Source organism: Macaca nemestrina, chromosome 2 (assembly GCF_043159975.1).
Source record: "Macaca nemestrina isolate mMacNem1 chromosome 2, mMacNem.hap1, whole genome shotgun sequence".
Lineage (NCBI taxonomy): Eukaryota > Metazoa > Chordata > Mammalia > Primates > Cercopithecidae > Macaca > Macaca nemestrina.
The window spans coordinates 60,061,730-60,081,459 of NC_092126.1; the positions used below are offsets into that span (position 1 = coordinate 60,061,730).

Below are 19,730 nucleotides of genomic sequence, written 5' to 3' on the forward strand. Positions count from 1 at the left end.
GGAGGCAAGGAAGTGGATAGAGATAGACAACTCTCTTGGCTTTAAAGGGGAAGTGAGAGATAAGGCAGTAGATGGAGGGAAAGGGGAGGATAAGCTTCTTAATTATATTTAGAAGCCAATGGGGGGACTCAGTTGGAAGGAGAAAATTGAATAGAGAAGAGAAAAAGGTTAATCTAATTTATACTGGGAAGTTTCTGAGAAGGTGGGAAGGATGAAATCCAAGGCAAAATATGACCATCCTTTGATGACTTTATTCTCTGTGGCTACTAAAAAGTACCAGTATGTCAGCCAGGTGCCGTGGCTCACAACTGTAATTCCTGCACTTTGGGAGGCCGAGGTGGGTGGATCACGAGGTCAAGAGATTGAGACCATCCTGACCAACATGGTGAAACCTTGTCTCTACTAAAAATACGAAAATTAGCTGGGTATGGTGGTGCATGTCTGTAGTCTCAGCTACTCTGGAGGCTGAGGCAGGAGAATCGCTTGAACCCGGGAGGCAGAGGTAGCAGTGAGCAGAGACTGTGCCACGATACTCCAGCCTGGCGACAGAGCAAGACTCTGTTTCACAAAAATAAAAAAAAAGACCAGCATAGCACCGGTATTTCTATTAACTAGGTGTATTTGTGGCTGATAAACAAATTTCATTCTTAGTGTACTTATATAGGTCAATAAAAAAAGGATTACTCTGCAATATGATGGCTAGAGCTCTTTTAAAATATACCAAATATTTTATTTTAAAAACTACACAAAACTCTTGAAATCAATGTCATCTTATGCTTGTATGATGATGAAACTAATGTACTCACATTAGTCTGCCTCTCCAAAGCTTCTCCTCATCTGTATATTGGCTTGACTCAGCTTGCCCTCTATGTGGAAAAGGACACATTACTATGCATAGTGATTTGCTAGTGGATAATCACAGAATGACTGATGCTTTGTTGCAAGTATAAGGCCTATCTGACACTTTTCCTCCATATCAAGACAAGATTGTTGACCCAATATGGAAAGGCAGAGGAGTAGGAAAGTGATGCTGGATGAAAAATAGAAGTTAATCCCAGAGCGGTGTTAGGTTACTGATCTTAGCTTGTTTCTCTTCAAGATTCACAACTTATTAGCATGTTTACTATGAGCTCTTTGCCTATGTCTATATTGTAACATTTTAGCATAATACTAAAATTCAGTTTCCACAACATGTTGAAACCTTGTATACAGCAATGTTTTCTTCTCATGAAAAGCTAATTTTCCAAGAGATGCTATTTCCAGGTTTCAGTTCAGTTAGTTGTTTTTAATTTTGAGAAAGAGTTAGATTTTTAAAAGTTAGATTTTCAAGTTGCATTTCAAAACAAATTCAGTTTTTTCCCATGGGTATTCTGTCACTTAAGTGATTAATGAATTGCTCAATCACTCATCTATTTGCCAAACACTTATTAAACAATATAATGTACCAGGCACTGGTTAAGACGTACAAAGATGAGGCATAATCCATGGCTCTTCTTGTAGTTTACTGTCCAGAGGGAAAGACTGATGGCCACATGCCAAGTTCAATACAGAAGTGTGGGCAGAGGATGGAAAGGACAGAGGGAGAGAAATTAATTCTACTTAGGGGTGGTATGTAGGTGCGTGTGCATATGTGTGCGTGTGTGTGTGTGAGTGAGAGAGACAGAGAAAGAGAAAGAGGGAGAGAAAAATGAGAGTGTGTGGAGTGGTTTAAGAGGGAGAGAAGAATGTTCATGCCACAGAGGCATAAAATAGGAAGATGGAAGATGGGGAAAGGGAGAAAAGGAAGATTTCAGGATAATAAATTATCTGTTTGCAACTGTGTTTTTATTTTGTCATTGAGTATTGTAAAGTAGCTCTGAACAAAAAGCTCAGGTTCAATTTTACACAATCAATATATACTCAGTAGTCCCAGTATATAAATGTGAAAATGTGAAGTTATTGTATAAAAAGCATTCTGTTGTTTTGGGTGCTCTACCAACACTTAGCACATAGGATAGTGCTCTAACACATGTGATAGGAGAAAAGACATCATACTACAATGCTAGCCACCACATACATCAAAATTGAGTTTTCTTTTCTTTTTTTTTTTTTTTGAGATGAGTCTCGCTCTGCCACCAGGCTGGAGTGCAGTGGCGCGATCATGGCTCACTGCAACTTCTAACTCCCGGATTCAAGTGATTCTCCTGACTCAGCCTCCAGAATAGCTGGGATTACAGGCACATGCCACCACGTCCAGCTAATTTTTGTATTTTTAGTAGAGACGGGGTTTCACCATGTTGGCCAGGATGGTCTCGATTTCCTGACCTTGTGATCTGCACGCTTCGGCCTCCCAAAGTGCTGGGATTACAGGCATGAGCCACTGCGCCTGGCCAAAATTGAGTTTTCTTTTATTACTTTTAAAGTTCTATGAAAGTTGACATTGAAATTTAATGGAAAAGCTTCATATTCATAGACTCACAAGGCTATTGGTGGCCTTACGGGCTAGGTCCTCTCAGACGTCATTTAGTTCATTTTCACCTTGGCATCTAGAGTGGAAAAAATCATCTAGCTCACATGAAGGGTGCCCCTCAAAGCAGACACAACTGCTGTAACAGTTCTTTTGGCTGTCTGAAAAAACTCCCCTGACAGAGAAGGCATTTTGAAACCATCTCTATTTGCCCATGTATTAACAATATAATATAATACAATAAATAGCACATTCTTTTTTAAAATTTGTATTTATTTAGTTAGTTTAGATTTAGAGACAGGGTCTTAGCTATGTTGGCCAGGCTGGAGTGCATTGGCTATTCGCGGGCTTGATCATGGTGCACTACAGCTTCAAACTCCTGGCCTTAGGCAATCCTCCCACCACTCTCTCCTGAGTAGCTGGGATGTGACAGGCACATGCCCCTGCACTCAGCTTGACAGTATGTTCTTATAACACAACTATTTGAAATCAAGTTCTAAAGATGAATCACAATAGAAAGTTGTTTGAAAAAATTGTTCCATTTTCTTTTTGGACCCAAGAAGACCTTCTACTGACGATCACATTCAAACTCTAAATGTTTAGTGACTAAGAGACTAATCACATGGGACTGCTTAGATTTATCAAGGAGGACAGGAGTGCCAAAACTCTAAGCTGTTTTTTGTAGGGTGTAAGAACAAAGGCATCCCATGTGTCTCGCGAAATGAGTGAAAGTCATGACCCAGTTCTTCCTCCTACTTTAAAAAAATGTGACTGAAGAGAAAGCCAGATGTTCCAGGACAGACCAGCTGACTAACTCTTACTGTCAACATACACTGTGCAATTCCAAGACACAAGGGCAACTGATAAAGAAGATTAGCTTGGTTTTCCAGAAATAAGTTCTGTTCTGTTCAATCTACTTGCTCAATCTCCATTCTCTCATTCATGTGGAATAACGAGATCTGCAATAAACACCACCAGGCAAGTCTCTGAGGATTATTGAGTTATTTCAGAGATTTTCTAATCTTCCACTCTGAACTTTTATAAAATGATTATCAGAAACTGATTCAGCAGTTGGAAGAATAGGAAATAGATTCTATTGTAATCATTTCCTGCAAGTAATAATTTCTCACACATTATCATACCAAAGTCTCTGTTCTTCTTTAAGTAGAGTAAGTCATCAAGGAAGTAGGTCACTTCTAAAAAATTAAACTTGTCTCTGGGTCTGTATAATATATTATAACATTACTGAATGATTGCTCTTGGAATTTCCAATATTTTGTGTCCTTAACTTGAATTTTCCCTATAGGTTGAAAAATCAGGTTCTGGAATTGTCCTGTCTGGATTAAAATACTGGTTCCATCACTGAGAAGCTGTGTGACCTGGGGAAAATTACTTAATCTCTCTGTGTTTCAGTTTTCTGATCTGTAAAATGAAGTCAGTGATGGTAAGAAAATGAGAAAAATGCATGCAAACTTAGCATATCATTAGAATGATGAATGCTAACAATGATCATCATGTCAGGGCCTCTACGTTAGTTTAGCATTTACTTTCCTCTGACTATCTGTACTTTGTTGGATAAAAATATTTTATTGATCACCAGATATTAAACTCCTGTGAATTTCTGTGTGTTGATGGTGAAGTTGGTGGGAGGATGGTGATGAGACTTTTACTCGAAGACGGGAATGTATGTGAGTTGACCATGTCGGTAAGCTGAGATACTGTCAATTTCTGAAGGATTTCTCTGGCTGAGTCTACACACTACTAAGAAGTATTATATATTTCTTGATGTCTTTCCTAATGTCTAACTGAAATTCTCTAATTGCCTCATGTTTTGTTCCTCATTTATGGAGATGCTGGACAGCATTAAAAAATATTGAAACGTGAATACTTGAAAACAATTATTGTATCATTTGTCAATTCTTTAAAAAATTATAAAAAACCCAGTTTCTTTGGCCTTTTGTTCTGGACTTCAGTTCTACTTCTTTTGGACCCCTTCTCCCTGAGGCTGATAGGGCATCTGGCCCCTGTGTGGGTGTTGATGAAACCCAGACCAGTACATAGTACTCAGTAGGGCATAGTACATTCTAGGTGCTAAGACAGGCAGGTAAGTGGATCAAGGCTTTACAAGTGGCCACTTCTCTTAGGGAGAAACAGCCCCAATCTCCATTTACCAGGTTCAGAATGCATTGGGTATGGTATAGTGATGAATTTGATATTGTTAGCATATAATCACAATCTTAAAACATTACATTTTAACATTCAAGGAATATTTGACATTGCCTTTTAAAAATATAATTCATTCATTCATTCACTCACTCAACAAATATAGCATGCTAAAAGCATAAAAGAAGAATGCTAGTTTTTTTTGAATACAACTTTTGGCCCTAACTGGATTATGAATTTCTTTTAGAGCAGAGACATTGTACCTTATTCATATTTCTATCCCAAGGGTCAGCCTGTAGAAGACACTCAACTAATGCAACAAACATGCATTGCATAAATGAAAAATTGGATGCAAGTAATACGCTAGCTGTGCATGACCAATAAAGTATTTGTTGCTATGTCTCATCTTTAAACTTTGAATTTAAGCAGAACTTGAATGTAAATACCGTCTCCATGAGAAATATATTTGGCAACAGTATTATGTTAGACCTTTCACTTAGATTAAATATATAATTTAAGTGCTTATATAAAAAAGAAGATGAAATCAACAACCTATATAAACTATCCAGGGAGTCAAGGGTTTTGGTGGAAAAAGAAAAACAGTTTAAAATAGGACTTTTCTCAAACTCAAATCCTCTTTCATGTAGCAAAAGGAAATGAGCAAAGAAATCCAAACCCACTGAAGTTTTCAGGGCCAAACATTTTGATTCAATATGTTGTGCTATAAAATATTTGGCCTTGTTTGAATTTTTATTGCTATATGTTCTCAGTCCATATTTAACTATGAGGAACACAAATAAGAAAGAGTGAATGTGCAGAACGTTCATTTCAAGAGCATGGCAGTGAATTTGAGAAAACATATATTAAAGGAACACTTTGTGTTTTTAACTTTCCAGCCCCTTTTCTGAGGCCTCCCTTGGCCAGATATGATTAAATATTTATTGAACTAAGAACTCAGCTTACTCGGAGTGACAACTCTTCAGGGCCTCTCAGAGCTACCTAAGGTAAGTACCTTATTTTACTAGTTCTCAAATAAGGTTTCTTTTATGCTCTGTCTTTTTCATATATAAAATAAGGTCTAATTGGAAAGTTTTATAATGGAGACAGTCAATTCCCCAATTCCTTATTTGTTTGAATTAACTTTTAAAAAATTGGGGTGTTCACTCTGGCGTTGGCTCAATCCAGACTCTGTAATCAGCCAACAATCTGTGCTTCACAAAGCCTGGCGTCCTAACTGCCAGCTTCTGCCATCCGCATCTTTTCCGTGGGGTAATACATTTTAATTGGTACTTCTCTGAGAGCCCTACACATCTCCATCTGGCCAAATAAACATACTTTTTTGATTCAGCCTCAACATCCTGGCAGTTAACAAGAGGACAGACTTGCCACAATGGGTAATCTTGAAGATGCATAAAATCCTAAAATTAAAGGACCAGGTACAGGTGGTATAATCAATGGCTGTCTAGAGGATGGCTCATCTACAAAGTGGCTTTGTGTTCAACAGTCTTTTTAACACCGCTCTTGTCGTCCAAAATGCAGTTTCTGAGCTGTGTCAGCACTGAGAGCTCTCTCTCTCAAAGGGCACACTAGTGATGAAATATTTCACTTCCAATGACAGCATAACTTTTTGGACATAGGCTTATTAGCAACCTGTTTCCACTGGTTGGATTGAGCCAAGTGTAACCCGGAGGCAGAATGGTGAAATGGTTAAGAGCATGGGTTCTAGAGTCAGGCTGCATTCAAATTCTGCTGCTGTTAATTAATCTTCATGACCTTGGGCAGTTACCACACCTCTCTGTGCCTCAGTTTCCTCATCAGTAAAGCAGAGATAATATCAGTATTTTCCTCATAAGAGTATTGCAAGGACTGATTAAATGACATAAGGTATCTGATACGTTTAGCATAGGGCATGACTTGTATTTGCTAACAATTATTTTTAGGCAAGGTCAGTAGACCAAATACCTTGAGCAGCAGAAAGGAAGTGGAAAATGAATAACCAGCTATGAAGTTATTTCTCAGACAATTTCTTACTATTTTAATGCTTTACTTTTTACACAGTTTAATCATCAAGCAACAGTGTTAGGGATTAAATGAGAAAACGTGGTCTGTGTGCTGATTCACTCATTTAGTGTGGTCTCATTTCCTCAAGGAACACAGCTTGACAGAACACTTTTTTCTCTCTAACTCTCAGGGTCATCTGGATGAAATGAATACTTTTAGGGCAAAATGACTGATACTGCTTCCTTGATAACCACATATAGGTGAGGGATTGCTTCTCTGCCTCCCAAAGTTTTCCTTTTATCCTACGACCACTTTGGTGAGATGCCTTTCTCAGCACAAAGCAGGGACATGACTCTGGGCATTATTACCACTGGGGATGTTTATGTAAGAGGAAAGCCACCTAGAACAATGGAGCTGACAGATCCCTGTAAAGCGGGGCACAAATGGTTCTTATCAGCAGGTAGGGCTCTCTCACCAGTTGCTTTTTCGGGGTTGTTGCACATGAAGCATTGCCATGCTCCTGCTGTTTCACTGAAGCCAAACACGTCAAAGAACCTCACTTCTTCCAGATGGAGCTGTACCTGGTCCAGATCCTGTGTCAGGAACACAAGCACAAAGAACATAAGCTGCTCTGCCTGCTACCTAACATTCCGAGACTGGGAGAAGGGGATGTGGATCAGGATGGTCAATGCTCAATCTCAGTACTAAGGACTAAGAGGCAGCATTGAAAAAAATTTCTCTTGACCGACCTTAAAAAAAGCATTCAGCTAAACTTTTCCATGAGAGTATTCATAAATGCAGCGGGAGTGAGCACAGGCCCCAGGGCTGAGTGTCAGGGTTTGAGGTGTCAGAGCCTGAAATGGCCCAGAATTTTCTTGCATCTAGCAGTGGCTCCAGATTTTCTAAAAAGAAGGGATATCCAAGTGGCAATGTGGTTGGAAGACATGCTGCTGGGGGATTTACATTTTATACAAAATTGAGAAAGAATTATCCACATCAGAAAATATTATTGGCCAGGCGTGGTGGCTCATGCCTATAATCCCAGCACTCTGGGAGGTGGAGGAAGGCAGATTGCCTGAACTCAGGAGTTCAAGACCAGCCTGGGCAACATGGCGAAACCTTGTCTCTACCAAAAATACAAAAACATTGGCCAGGCATGGTGGTACATGTCTGTGGTCCCAGCTACTCAGGTGGTTGAGGTGACAGGATCACTTGAGCCTGTGAGGCAGGAGTTGCAGTGAGGCGAGATTGCACCACTGTACTCCAGCCTGGGTGACAGAGTGAGACCCTGTCTCAAAAAAAAAAAATATATATATATATACACACACACACATACATATATACATATTATATGTATTATGTTGGCTTTACAGGGAGCTGATGGAAAATATGGGGGTGGGGCTTAATCCCTCAGACCTTGGCTCCAGCACTGTTTAGTTCTTATGCTTTATCCTAAAAGTGTATGCAAATTTTGCATTCTATTACCTAATATAAGCTGCATTGATTTTTTTTTTTAATTTTTACTTTTTTTTTTTTTTTCTGATATAGAGTCTCATTCTGTTTCCCAGGTTGGAGTGCAGTGGTGCGATATTGGCTCACTGCAACCTTCACCTCCTGGGTTCAAGTGATTCTCGTGTGTCAGCTTCCCGAGCAGCTGGGTTTACTGGTGCCTGCCACCACACCTGGCTAATTTTTGTATTTTTAGTAGAGACGGGGTGCTGCCATGTTAGCCAGGCTGGTCTCCAACTCCTGAACTCAAGTGATCCACCTTCCTTGGCCTCCCAAAGGGCTGGGATTGCAGGCATAAGACACCATGCCTGGCCTGAATTGGTTTTAATGGAAGATAATGCATTACATTATTTATCAGTAAATTAATTAACTTTTTTCCTCCAAATGGTTGAGTAGAATTAACACTCCAAGAAGACTGCACATGTTTTATGTGCCCCGTGGCACCAAGCCAATGCGTTCCTCTTTAAGAGGCAGGGAGAGAGGTTCGGTTAGACTGCAAATGGATGGAAAACTATTAGCCTAACCAAATTAAATAGCTCTACTGTCCTCCTGAGGCTTTCCTATTATGTAAATGACTTGTATCCTTTGGTATAGGATGACCAGAAACTGCATTCTTAAAAGGCTCCTCCTCCTAAGAGGGACTTAATGTTCTTGTTGGCCTTGCATGTACCCAGTCAATTCACATGTCTGTGCTCTGTTGAGCTGTGATTTTGTTTCCTTTCCTTTAGCCTACACACTCTTATTTTCTCTCTGTATAGGAACAGTTCTTAGAATTGTCAAGGCTGAGGGGCGTAGGCACTGTTTGCACTGCTTATAAGGGATCTAAATAGAAAATGATCAAATGGCTACCCGGATTGCATCCCAAAGCTCCTAATTCTCAGTTCTAAATTTTTTGACAGAGGTGAGAAGTATGTCCAACTATGAGTTCACTGAGAACAGAAACATGTCTATTTTTTTTCACAATACCCCCAGAGTCCAGTTCAGCATCATTAATGGATTAGCATTGGTTTGTAGACCCAGCACAAAGCTTTTTTACTAATGAACTATATAAAGGATATTACAAAAAGTTAAAGGGAATTTTTAAAGAGAACATTTACACTCCCTGGAACATAAACACAATGAGGACAGATATTTTGTCTGTTATGTTGGCTGCTATAAACTTGGCACCTAAAAGTGCCTATTACATAGCAAGCACTAAACAAATATTGGTGTAATAACAAAAGGCATGCCCTGGGCCTAGAAATGGATACTTTCCAGCACCCTCTATTAAGACTATTATGGCTTGTGTTCTGGGGGTGGACATTTTGGAGGTTTGACATGGTGATTGCAAGATTTTGGGTTGCTAACCTTTAATACCATATCGCAGGCATTCCAATAGGTGCCATATATCTAGGAATATTGTTTAGACAAAAATGATTTTGAATATGTTCAATGGAAAAAAGAAGACTTTCTTTTAAAAGTGTGTTTTCCAAGATAAAGACCGAAGAAGCACCTGGGAGTTTTGTGAGTTTCAAAGGATACAATCCATATTAAAATTTACAGGGAAAAAGCAGATGTTCATAAATATCAGTTTCAAAACTGCGAGGTCTCTGACGTCTGTACTTGGCCATTGCCGTGCAGATCACTTCTCTGTTTCCCACACAATTAAGGATCAATTTTTCATTCACCACAAACACTACTAGCAAACAAAGTACTTAAAATAATACTTAAGGTTCCTTTATTTTTCCTGTTCTGAGACCAGAAAATTCTGTTTGTTGCGTATAATCCACATTTTTCTTGGAAAAAAGTTACTTTAAAAGTTTCAGACAGATGGTAAACTACATTCCTGCATTCTATTTCTGAAGCCAAAAGCAGGCTTACCTCTTCAGAGAATTTAGGTGTTGTGCTAAAGGATATCCATGGTAGTTGTATGAACTTTGAAGTTGGTGATAATAGCACATTTTGAATGGAAAGACAGATGAAACACATATAGTTTCCAATATTTGTGAAAAATCAGCAAAATAAATCACAAAACAGGTAAACACGAACCAACAACCAGTGATATCTAGATTTTTGGACTTTTGACCTCTTTAATGTGCTTGAGGTCAGTAGTTCTCTCTCCCACTTAACCTTCTTCACCCTTCTGGGTCCTGCAGCTTCCCCAGGCCTTGCTCAAGAATTGCTATATGGCTCCTATTTTTTTTTTTAACAGGGGAACAAAAATAGATTTGTTTAGAGAATTACAAACTTTCTTTAAGATAACTAGACTCCAGAAAAGTGATAAAAATAACTTATATCTAACTCTAAGTCACTGTCTAAGTATTTTTCAGTTCTAATGGGATTGTGGCAGACAGACCCTAAGGTGACCTCCCAGCAATCCGACCAAAAATATGTCAAAGGGGATAGGATATCAATCCCATTGTTATTACACACACACACACACACACACACACACACATACACACACCTGTCTTGCTAGCAGATGCATAGGGAGACCCTCCTGCTGTGCTTAAAAGAAGCAAATTGCCACATTATGAACCGCAGGGACTATGGGTGGCCTTTAGATCTTAAAGGAGGCCTTCAGCTGGTAGCCAGTAAGAGTTCAAAGTCATCAGTCCTACAACTGCAAAAAAATGATTCCTGCCAACAAACAGAATGAGTCTGAAAGCAGACCTTACCCATTTGAACCTTCAAATGAAAACACAGCCCAGCCAATACCTTGATTGTAGCCCTGGGTCCCCTGAGTAGAGGACCCAGCTAAGTTACAACTGAAATCCTGACCCTCTAATACTGTGAGATAATAAGTATGTGTTGTTTTAAGTTGCTAGGTTTGTGCTAATTTGTTATACATTATTGAAAAATAATACTGAGATTCTGCCGTGAAGAGGAAGAAAAAGTGACATCCTTTTGCCTGATTCTCCATGAAAGTGATGATTCTACTTAGAGGAGTCACATTCTCCCAAGTACACTCCAAATCAGGCTTCAGCAAAACACACACACACAAAATGAAACACAAAAGAATGCTGATGTTCAAACTATTTTCATTGGTGTAAAAAAAAAAAAAAGGATAAATATTCATAGTAGGCATGCACTAAGAAGGGTTCTCCTGATAAACATCATTTAATTCAAAAAGATTAAAACTCACTGGAGGAAAAAATAATATTTTTAAACATTTGGTTAAGTGAGCATTTCTCCAGTTTTAGAAAAAGAGTCATTAATGAGGGTAGGAATTTGGAAAACTCTATAATAAGTCTAAGCCAGGCAGCATAGAAAGATGCGAGAATATTTACAACATCATTTCACTGACAAATGACAGCATGAGTCAACGCAATGGATTTTGTAAAAGTGCATAGTGGCCTCTGGATTTTATAATGTGGTCTATGTACTTTGAGAGGGTACTGTGAAGCAATTTTCCAGAAATCAGTGAAAGCATACATCTGGAAGAACTTTGGGTTTTGGCACATTTAAATTCTGTCCTAAAGCTATTTGTGCACAGATACAAAACATAGGATTGCCTCATGTGCTCTGTGTGCCTGTGGTTAATAGGATCACTTTAGGCACATTTTTCAAGTATGTTTTAAGAAACGTAAACAAGAATTTTTAAAAATTCCCAAATATTTTCACATAATAATAGTAAGTTTATGTTTATATAGTTATTTCCAGTGCACAGACGCTAATGATATGGATTCCAGGGTGTGAAATAAGCTTACTTAGGGAATATAATTAATGATTGATCTTTATATGGTCTTAAATTGTTATAGGCATAGTGTCTAGTAGGAAATGCTGTTTGTTGAATGAATAAACTAGCAAAAGAGACTTTAAAGAATATCCAGCCACATTTTTAAAAATGTTTTTCAACTTGTGAAAAATATTAGTATTGGATTCAATTTATATAACACAGTATTCGCAGCACCTGGTATCAGGAACCATGGATAAAAAGATGAAGGAGACACAGTCATCAGTCCAAGGAGGTGAGAAGGTAACTCATTGTGTCTGCAATATTCTTTACAGAGGAAACTGAATACAGCTTCATTTGTGTGAGGTGTTATTCTTACTAAGCTTCTTCCGGTGTGATGTTTTTGGCTCTCAACTGGATTAAAGCTCTTACCATGAAGACTGACTTCCATATTATTTTGCAGCTTTTTAAAATAGTATGGCACTTTGCCCATAGTAAATGTTCAATGAGTCATTATGCATTTTTACTAACTGAAGCACATAGATCTTATCTCTAATTTATATCAACAGTAACATTTAGGTTTTCAATGTTCATGTCTATTCAACTATGACCATTAAGACTTTCCAGACTACATTTGTTAAAAAATACATATATCTCTCTCTATATCTATATCTATCTATCTATCTATATCTATATCTGTATATCTGCATATCTATGGGTATTACAGGTATTCATTTTATTTAACAAGTTTTTAGAATAAAGTGTTAATAATTGAAGAACGATGTTTGTCTTAATTCATCAGTACAGTATGTTGACTACTTGTTCTCAAGACCACCAGCTTTTTCAGATTGTCTGTTCAGAGTTCTCACTATGTTGCCCAGGCTAGTCTTGGATGCTTGGGCTCAAAGAGTCTTTCCACCTCAGCCTCCCAGAGTGCCGTGATTAGAAGTCCTGAGCCACTGCACCCCATCTGCATTTTTACACAAGCTCCCGAAGTTGCTCTGGTGTGCACTGACTGTAAAATTAATCCTGTATCCTTCAAAGCAGTTGTGGGGATGGCTAATCTGTGTCTGCTGATTGGTATTTGAGGAATTTGTCAAGCTCCATGTGCATATGCTCATTCTTTTCCACAATAGTTTGGTTTCAGGGGGTCAGGCATGGTGGCTCAAACCTGTAATTCCAGCACTTTGGGAGGCCAAGGTGGGTAGATCACTTGAGGTCAGGGGTTGTAGATCAGCCTGGTCAGCACGGTGAAACCTCATTTTTACTAAAAATACAGAAATTAGCTGGACGTGGTGGCAGGCACCTGTCATCCTAGCTACTTGGGAGGCTGAGGCACAAGAATTGCTTGAATGTGGGAGGCAGAGGTTGCAGTGAGCCGAGATCCCACCACTGCACTGCAGCCTGGGCAACAGAGTGAGACCTACAAAAGAAGAAAAAAGAGGCCAGGTGTGGTGGCTCATGCCTGTAATCCCAGCACTTTGGGAGGCGGCGGTGAGTGGATCACAAGGTCAGGAGTTCAAGATCAGCCTGTCCAAGATGATGAAACCCTGTCTCTACTAAAAAAAAAAAAAAAAAAAAAAAAAAAAAAACAAAAAACTACAAAAATTAGTCAGGTGCGGTGGCAAGTGCCTGTAATGCCAGCTACTCGGGAGGCTGAGGTAGGAGAATTGCCTGAACCCAAAAGGCGGAGGTTGCGGTGAGCCAAGATCGTGCCATTACACTCCAGCCTGGGCAATAAGAGCAAAACTCCATCTCAAAAAAATAAAGAAAGAAAGAAAGAAAAGAAAAAAGTTTCTTTTTCATATGACAAAACAGGTAGTCTGGTCACAGGAGCAAAGTTTTCATTTTTAAACATCAGAGATGTTATTATTCCAAATTGTGCAATATGGCAAGAAGCGATGAGGTGTGAAAATTGAACTCACTGGGCCCAATTTGAAACTTGGCAGAAGGCTGGGGTGGGTGGAGAGGGAGGTGGGCCATGGGGAAGCAGACTCTAAGCAGAGGCAGTGGGGTACTGATGTGGAAAGACTCATAGTGCATTTCAGTATTCTGCATGAATACCACACATGTGCTATGTCCCATTGGCTCTCATATTTCTATGCCTAACCAGTAAGGGAACTCGAGGTATACATGACTATATGAGGCCAATGTGGCAAACTCCTCACTATCACTACAGATCACTAAATAAACTTATATTTCTATTCTTTGAGTCCCTATGTGTTGGGAAGAACTGAATTTCTTCCTGGAAAATCATGGCAATTCTATGGGTCTGGCTCCAAGTGGCTAGAAGAAAACACTATGTTTGATTCACTTCAGAGAGAAGCTCTGAAGCATAATTTAAGAACTAACAAATATGATAAAATTTAAAAAGTCAAATTCACCAAAATCACACTCATCTAAAAATCATGAAAAAATAATCTGACTACAGGATATTGGCAGTTAACATGACAAGAGTTTAAGCGGTTTATGAAAAATCTAATGGAAGTGTATGAGTTGAGTAGAGAATAAAGGTGGTAAATTGCATGAAGCTATGTAACAAGTTTTATAAATGCTCGATAAAACCACAATTATCTTTTTTATAAATCCAATTTCTTTGAAATTTTAGATCATTAAAACCAGCAAATTATTAAAGGGGGAGCAAGGCCAAAACACTACCAATGTTCAAAAGGTCAAGAAAACTTTAACATTTTTACAGTGGTTCAGCAGTAAAATGTAATCACAGAACTTTCAGCAATTAGAGTCAGCACTTACATATTCTCCTTTCATGGCGCAAAGCAAAGAATTGCAGTGATTTTTTTTCTTTTTCTAATTGATTACGGCCACCTACATTAAACAAATATTTAGTACTATTTGTTAAGTCTATTATGTGGCACTATACTACAGAGGATGCTGATGTTAAAGAACTAATTTGGAGAGGCTTTTTTTTTTCTTTCTTTTGAAATCAGATAGTGAGAAAACCATGCTCCTAGCCACGCAGGTTATTTTGCTTGAGGCAAGGTGTTTCTCTTATTCTTATAATTTTGTTTTTTTTCCTTTATCCCTGATACCACTTTAATTCTCAGACTGTTTCTCCAACCTCCCCTTTATATAAGTACTCACCTTTTGGGTTTGATACATGTCTTGGAACGGATATGTATTCTCAAAAAATATGTAGCAATGTTTATTTTTCATTTTTGCAAATGATGGTATGCTGTGAACCCTATTTGGTTTCTTTTGGTTTCTTGTTTGTTTCACTCAGTATCTCTACATGATATTGTATGCGTATTTACCCAACTGTTGCTTCTACAACTGCACAGTGATTTAATGGTGTGCATCCACCACCCACCACATTTTACCTAACCATTTCCCTAGTGTGGGCACTGCCCCCACCTCTGCATTTACACAACGATGTAACTATGGAATATTCTTATACATGTTCCCTGGTGGATGTGAGCAAAAATTTTTCTGTGATAATCACTCAGGAGTGGAATTGCTGTGTCATAGTGTATTAGTGTAGGGCTGTGAAAATATTTTTGTGTTTCTGCACAGTTAGGGCTTTTTGAACAAATTTTTACTGAAACTTGGGACCTGGGCTAAAAAAACAAGTTTTAGAAGTAAATTTATGACTAATTAGAAAGTGAAAGACAATCTAGAGAGATTTATTTTCCCAGATGTATGTTTACATTTTAAGGTGGGGATGAGACCAGGATACTGGGGCTTGGGTTGTCAGGTTGAAGACATTAGTCTTCTCTTCGTCCTGGAGGGATTTATTTACATTCTAAAGGGTAAAAGTAAGAACCCAGACCCCGTTCCAAGGAGCAAAGATTTTTGTTCCCTCCTGTCAGGGACAGCTGTTCCACTCCCTGTGTAAATACTCAAATTCATATTGTCAAGGTTCCTTGCCTACAGTACAGACCTTAGGATGTGTAAGATGACATCTGGTTCTCATCAAGTTGCCCCAGGGTTAACAACTGAGGCAAAAGGAAACTTAGGAGGTTATTTGTTGCTAAGTAAATAATAATAATCTGCTATGCCCCAGAAACCTTGTTTGCATGATACATTAAAAATTTAACATTATTCACATTCTAAATTTCACTAGGTTCTGCCAACTTGTTTTCAAGCTACTCAGGAGGCTGAGGTAGAAGGATCACTTAAACCCAGGACTTCGTGGCGGCAGTGAGCTATGATGGCACCACTGCACTCCAGTCTGGGCAACAGAGCAAGACCCTGTCTTGAAAAAAGAAAAGTTTCATTTTTGTTGAATGTTTACTACTTTGAATAGTTACAGAGGAAATAAAACTGACTCTACTATGAACTTAGAGAGAAGGTATTTCTTCCCATGATGCTGGAATTTTAAATGTCTCCATTTAGTCACTTCACACAGCAGAGAGCTAAGCATTGGTGAAGTAATAGTGATGGAGGCAGTTGTAAGACAGTTGAACCACCCCTCAGTAGAGAACTGGATAAAGTAAATTACGCTTGGCCAGGCACAGTGGCTTATTGCCTGTAATCCTAGCACGTTGGGAGGCCGAGGCAGGCAGATCACTTGAGCTCCGGAGTTGGAGACCAGCCTGGCCAAGATGGTGAAATCCTGTCTTTACTAAAAATTTAAAAATTAGCTGGACGTGGTGGCACGCGCCTGTCATCCCAGCTACCCAGGAGGCTGAGGCTGGAGAATCACTTGAACCTGGGAAGCAGAGGTTGCAGTGAGCTGAGATCAGGTCACCACACTCCAGCCTGGGCAACAGAGTGAGACTCCGTCTCAAAAAAGAAAAGTAAATTATGGTCTATTTACATGTGGAAAATTTTATAGATGCCGAAATGAACGAGCTAGCTCTACATGTATGAACAGATATATTTTAAAAACATAACATTAAGTCAGAAATCACATTGCAAAAGATATGTGCCATCTGATAACATTTAGGTAAAAGTTTAAAACAACAGTACAAAAACATTCATGGAAATAATACACACCAACCTCAGGAGAATATTTGCAACAGTTTCTTTTTGTAAAGGGAGATATTTGATTCAAATATGGAAGAAATATAAACATCTATCTGTGGCAGGAATGGATATCATATTTCTGTACTTTTCTGAATTTATGAGTATTTCATAATTTGATGAAAAGTAAAAATGAGGCAGAGAACACAGTTGAGTGAAGCAAAGAGACTAGCAAGGGTTAGAATCTGTGAGGAAGAAAGGTTCTGCGTGTGTGTGTGTGTGGACTTTCTTGGTACCCCTGAAACTCCCCGTAGAGGAGTCTCCTTCTTTTGCCTGTGTGAGGCTGGCCTTGGTGGTGAAAGTCTTTCTCCTTTCTCTTGTTAGAAGGCTCCATGTTACAGTTTCTTTAACTTTTAGCTCTTCAAACTTGCAGATAAAGAAACAGGTCTAAAATACTAAGTGTTTGAAATATGTTCTATTTTGTTTTAGAAAACCAAACAAAACAAAGCATGCTGACAGCAAGTTGTATCTTAGGGAATTATTACAGCACGGGCTAAGTGACAGAGAGGATATTTTGAAATAAGAGTTTTTCTGCTGAGTGGTACAGAACGAAGAATATAGGTTTTGGAGTCAGAAGATCAGAGTTTGAGCCCTGCCACTGCCATTCACTGGCAGTTCTTGGGAAAATATTTTAATTTCTCTTTGCTTTTAATGCACTCCTCAAAGTGTAAAATGACTGATTCCTAACCTGTCTCTTTCAGTGACTTTTTGCCACAATCAATTAATGGATAATTGCCCCACTTTGTAAACTGTGGAGAAATAATAAAAAGTAGTGATAATGGTCAAGCACAGTGGCTCACACCTGTAATCCCAGCATATTGGGAGACTGAGGTGGGCAGATTGCTTGGGTTCAGGAATTTTGAGACCAGCCTGGGCAACATCGTGAGACCCCATCTAAAAAAAAAAAAGTAGTGATAATGATGATAATTCAAATCAAGCAAAATAAGAAGCTCCTTTTTATGTATGTAAAATATAGTGATTTTGTCTCTCAGCTAGATAAATATATGTAAATCTTTCTGAAATGAATGACTTCTTTAAGAAACACTAATGCTAGGTGCCTGGGAAACATATTTAGTTTTCTAAAATCAGGTAACATACTTACCTGTCTGTTTTTGTTAGTTTGTTGTCAAACCTAGGAGCACTGGATTTAGTGAGATGCAAACATAAAGAGATGTAATGCAACCTGGACATGAACATTTCAAAGGGGAATAATGACATGCACATGCTTGATGAGGCCATAATGAGATGTACAAACAGAAATGCATAGAAAAATGTGCATGGGTAATGGTGCAATGAGATGCATAAATAGGTGAGTGTAATGATAAAGGCATGGGGGTGTGTAATGTGATTTAAAAATGGGAGCATTAAATGGGAGGGTGGAAAGGGCAGGTTGTGGTAGATAAGAAGCAGAGAGAAAGAATGCAGTATTAAGCATGAATAGAGGAGCTAATAACATGTGCATGATGAGGATGCGATGAGATAGAAATGGGATGGAATAATGAAGTTCACAGATGGAGGTGTGTAATGAGTTGTGTAGAAAGGAACAAGCATAAAAGGAAGGATTTAATATGATGAAGAAAGAAATAGGCATAAGAAGATGTGAAGACTGAAAGAAGGAGCAGAAAAAAGGGACATTAGTGAAGAGACAGGAAATAACAAGGTGGGCCAATGGAGCACTCTAATGAGGATGAAATGAAAAGGTGCAATGATGTGTGCCCATTCAGGGAATAATTAGACACACACATAGGATGATAATGAGGTACCCGGGCCCTGATCAGACATAGACCATAGCACTCAGTTCTTACTGAGGAGGCTAAAAATTGAAAAAAATTGAGGGCAGAGCCACAAAGATATCTACACCCAGAAAAGCGAAGACTAAACAGGTGATTTGGGCCCAGCCTTGTAGTTTATGAAGTAATAGTTTTCTAGCTGCACTTATTCTGTTCCAGGTGCTCTGCTAGGTGTTGAACTAAATGAATCATCTCATTTTACCTTCTTAACAACCCTATGAGGGAGGTGGATTCTTTCCCAGTTATAGATGAAGAAATCAAGCTGTAGTGAGGTTAATGACTTGCCCAGTTCCCCGATCATGTCTGTGGTAGAGATGTGACTCAAACTAAGTCAGTTGGATCTCAGTTGCCTTTGCCTCTGTTTTGATGTTTTATCAGAGGAGGCTGTGGGACCTTCTGCCCCAGAACTACCAGGATAACTTGTCAAAGATGTAAAGTGACAGGACTATCCCAGCGAATATCATTTGCAAAATCTGCAGAGGCCCTAGGAATTTGCATTTTTAACAAGCGCCCCAGGGACTCTTGCATAAACTAGGTCTGAGAACTACTGCATGAAATCAGCACTAGAGTGTGTGGTGATCTAAGGCTACTCTCAGTTCTAGCAAAAGACTATAAAGAAAGGGAATTGCATGCAGCATGAGGACTTTGGGTTGGTTACAAAGTAGACTGTCCATTGGCAGAAGAAATTACCAGATCCAGAAATGAGGCATCAAATCCAAAATTGCATTGAATGTAGGATAAAAATATAAAAAATATGGAACATAATTAGATTTTAGGAAATAGGTTTTTTTTTTTTTTTTTTTTTTTTTTTTTTTTTTTTTTACTGAATTAAAAAGAAAACATAGAAATTACTCCATATTCATGGAATCCCTAAGGGGGAAAGGGTAGTATGTCCCTACAACCAAAATTTTTGCCAATCCACATGCAACTTTCAGGATTCTAAAATTAAAAGCTGATAGTGTCACCGATTGTTCTCTTTCTTGGTATGTCTAGTATTGAGATATCTAAATTGCTATGATTTTTTAAGGTCAAAACCAGAATTTATATTTTGAAATGAGTGTTAAGCGTGCATGACTACTTGCATTTTAGTGACACAGCTTCTGCTCAAAACCTTTTTAGATACGTCTTTTGGAATCGTTTGCAGTGTATATTTGTGAGCCACACAGGCAAATAATGTTCATTA

General features: G+C 38.6%; 1 protein-coding gene across 10 annotated transcripts in view; it reads right to left on the reverse strand.

Moving 5' to 3' along the window:
* The window catches only part of LOC105488561 (ventricular zone expressed PH domain containing 1), a 274,214-nt gene that overhangs the window by 55,163 nt on the left and 199,321 nt on the right, over positions 1 to 19,730 (reverse strand). For 9 of the 10 annotated variants that reach the window (XR_011619845.1, XR_011619848.1, XR_011619849.1 and 6 more), the window contains one exon: positions 7,086 to 7,203. Coding sequence is in view for 2 of the 10 variants with exons in the window: in XM_011752748.2 (XP_011751050.1) it covers positions 7,086 to 7,203 (118 nt within the window). In the remaining 8 variants the exon portion in view is untranslated. Of the gene's footprint in view, positions 1 to 806; positions 867 to 7,085; positions 7,204 to 19,730 lie in introns of all 10 variants that reach the window. The other variant, XM_011752754.3, reaches the window with a different exon arrangement.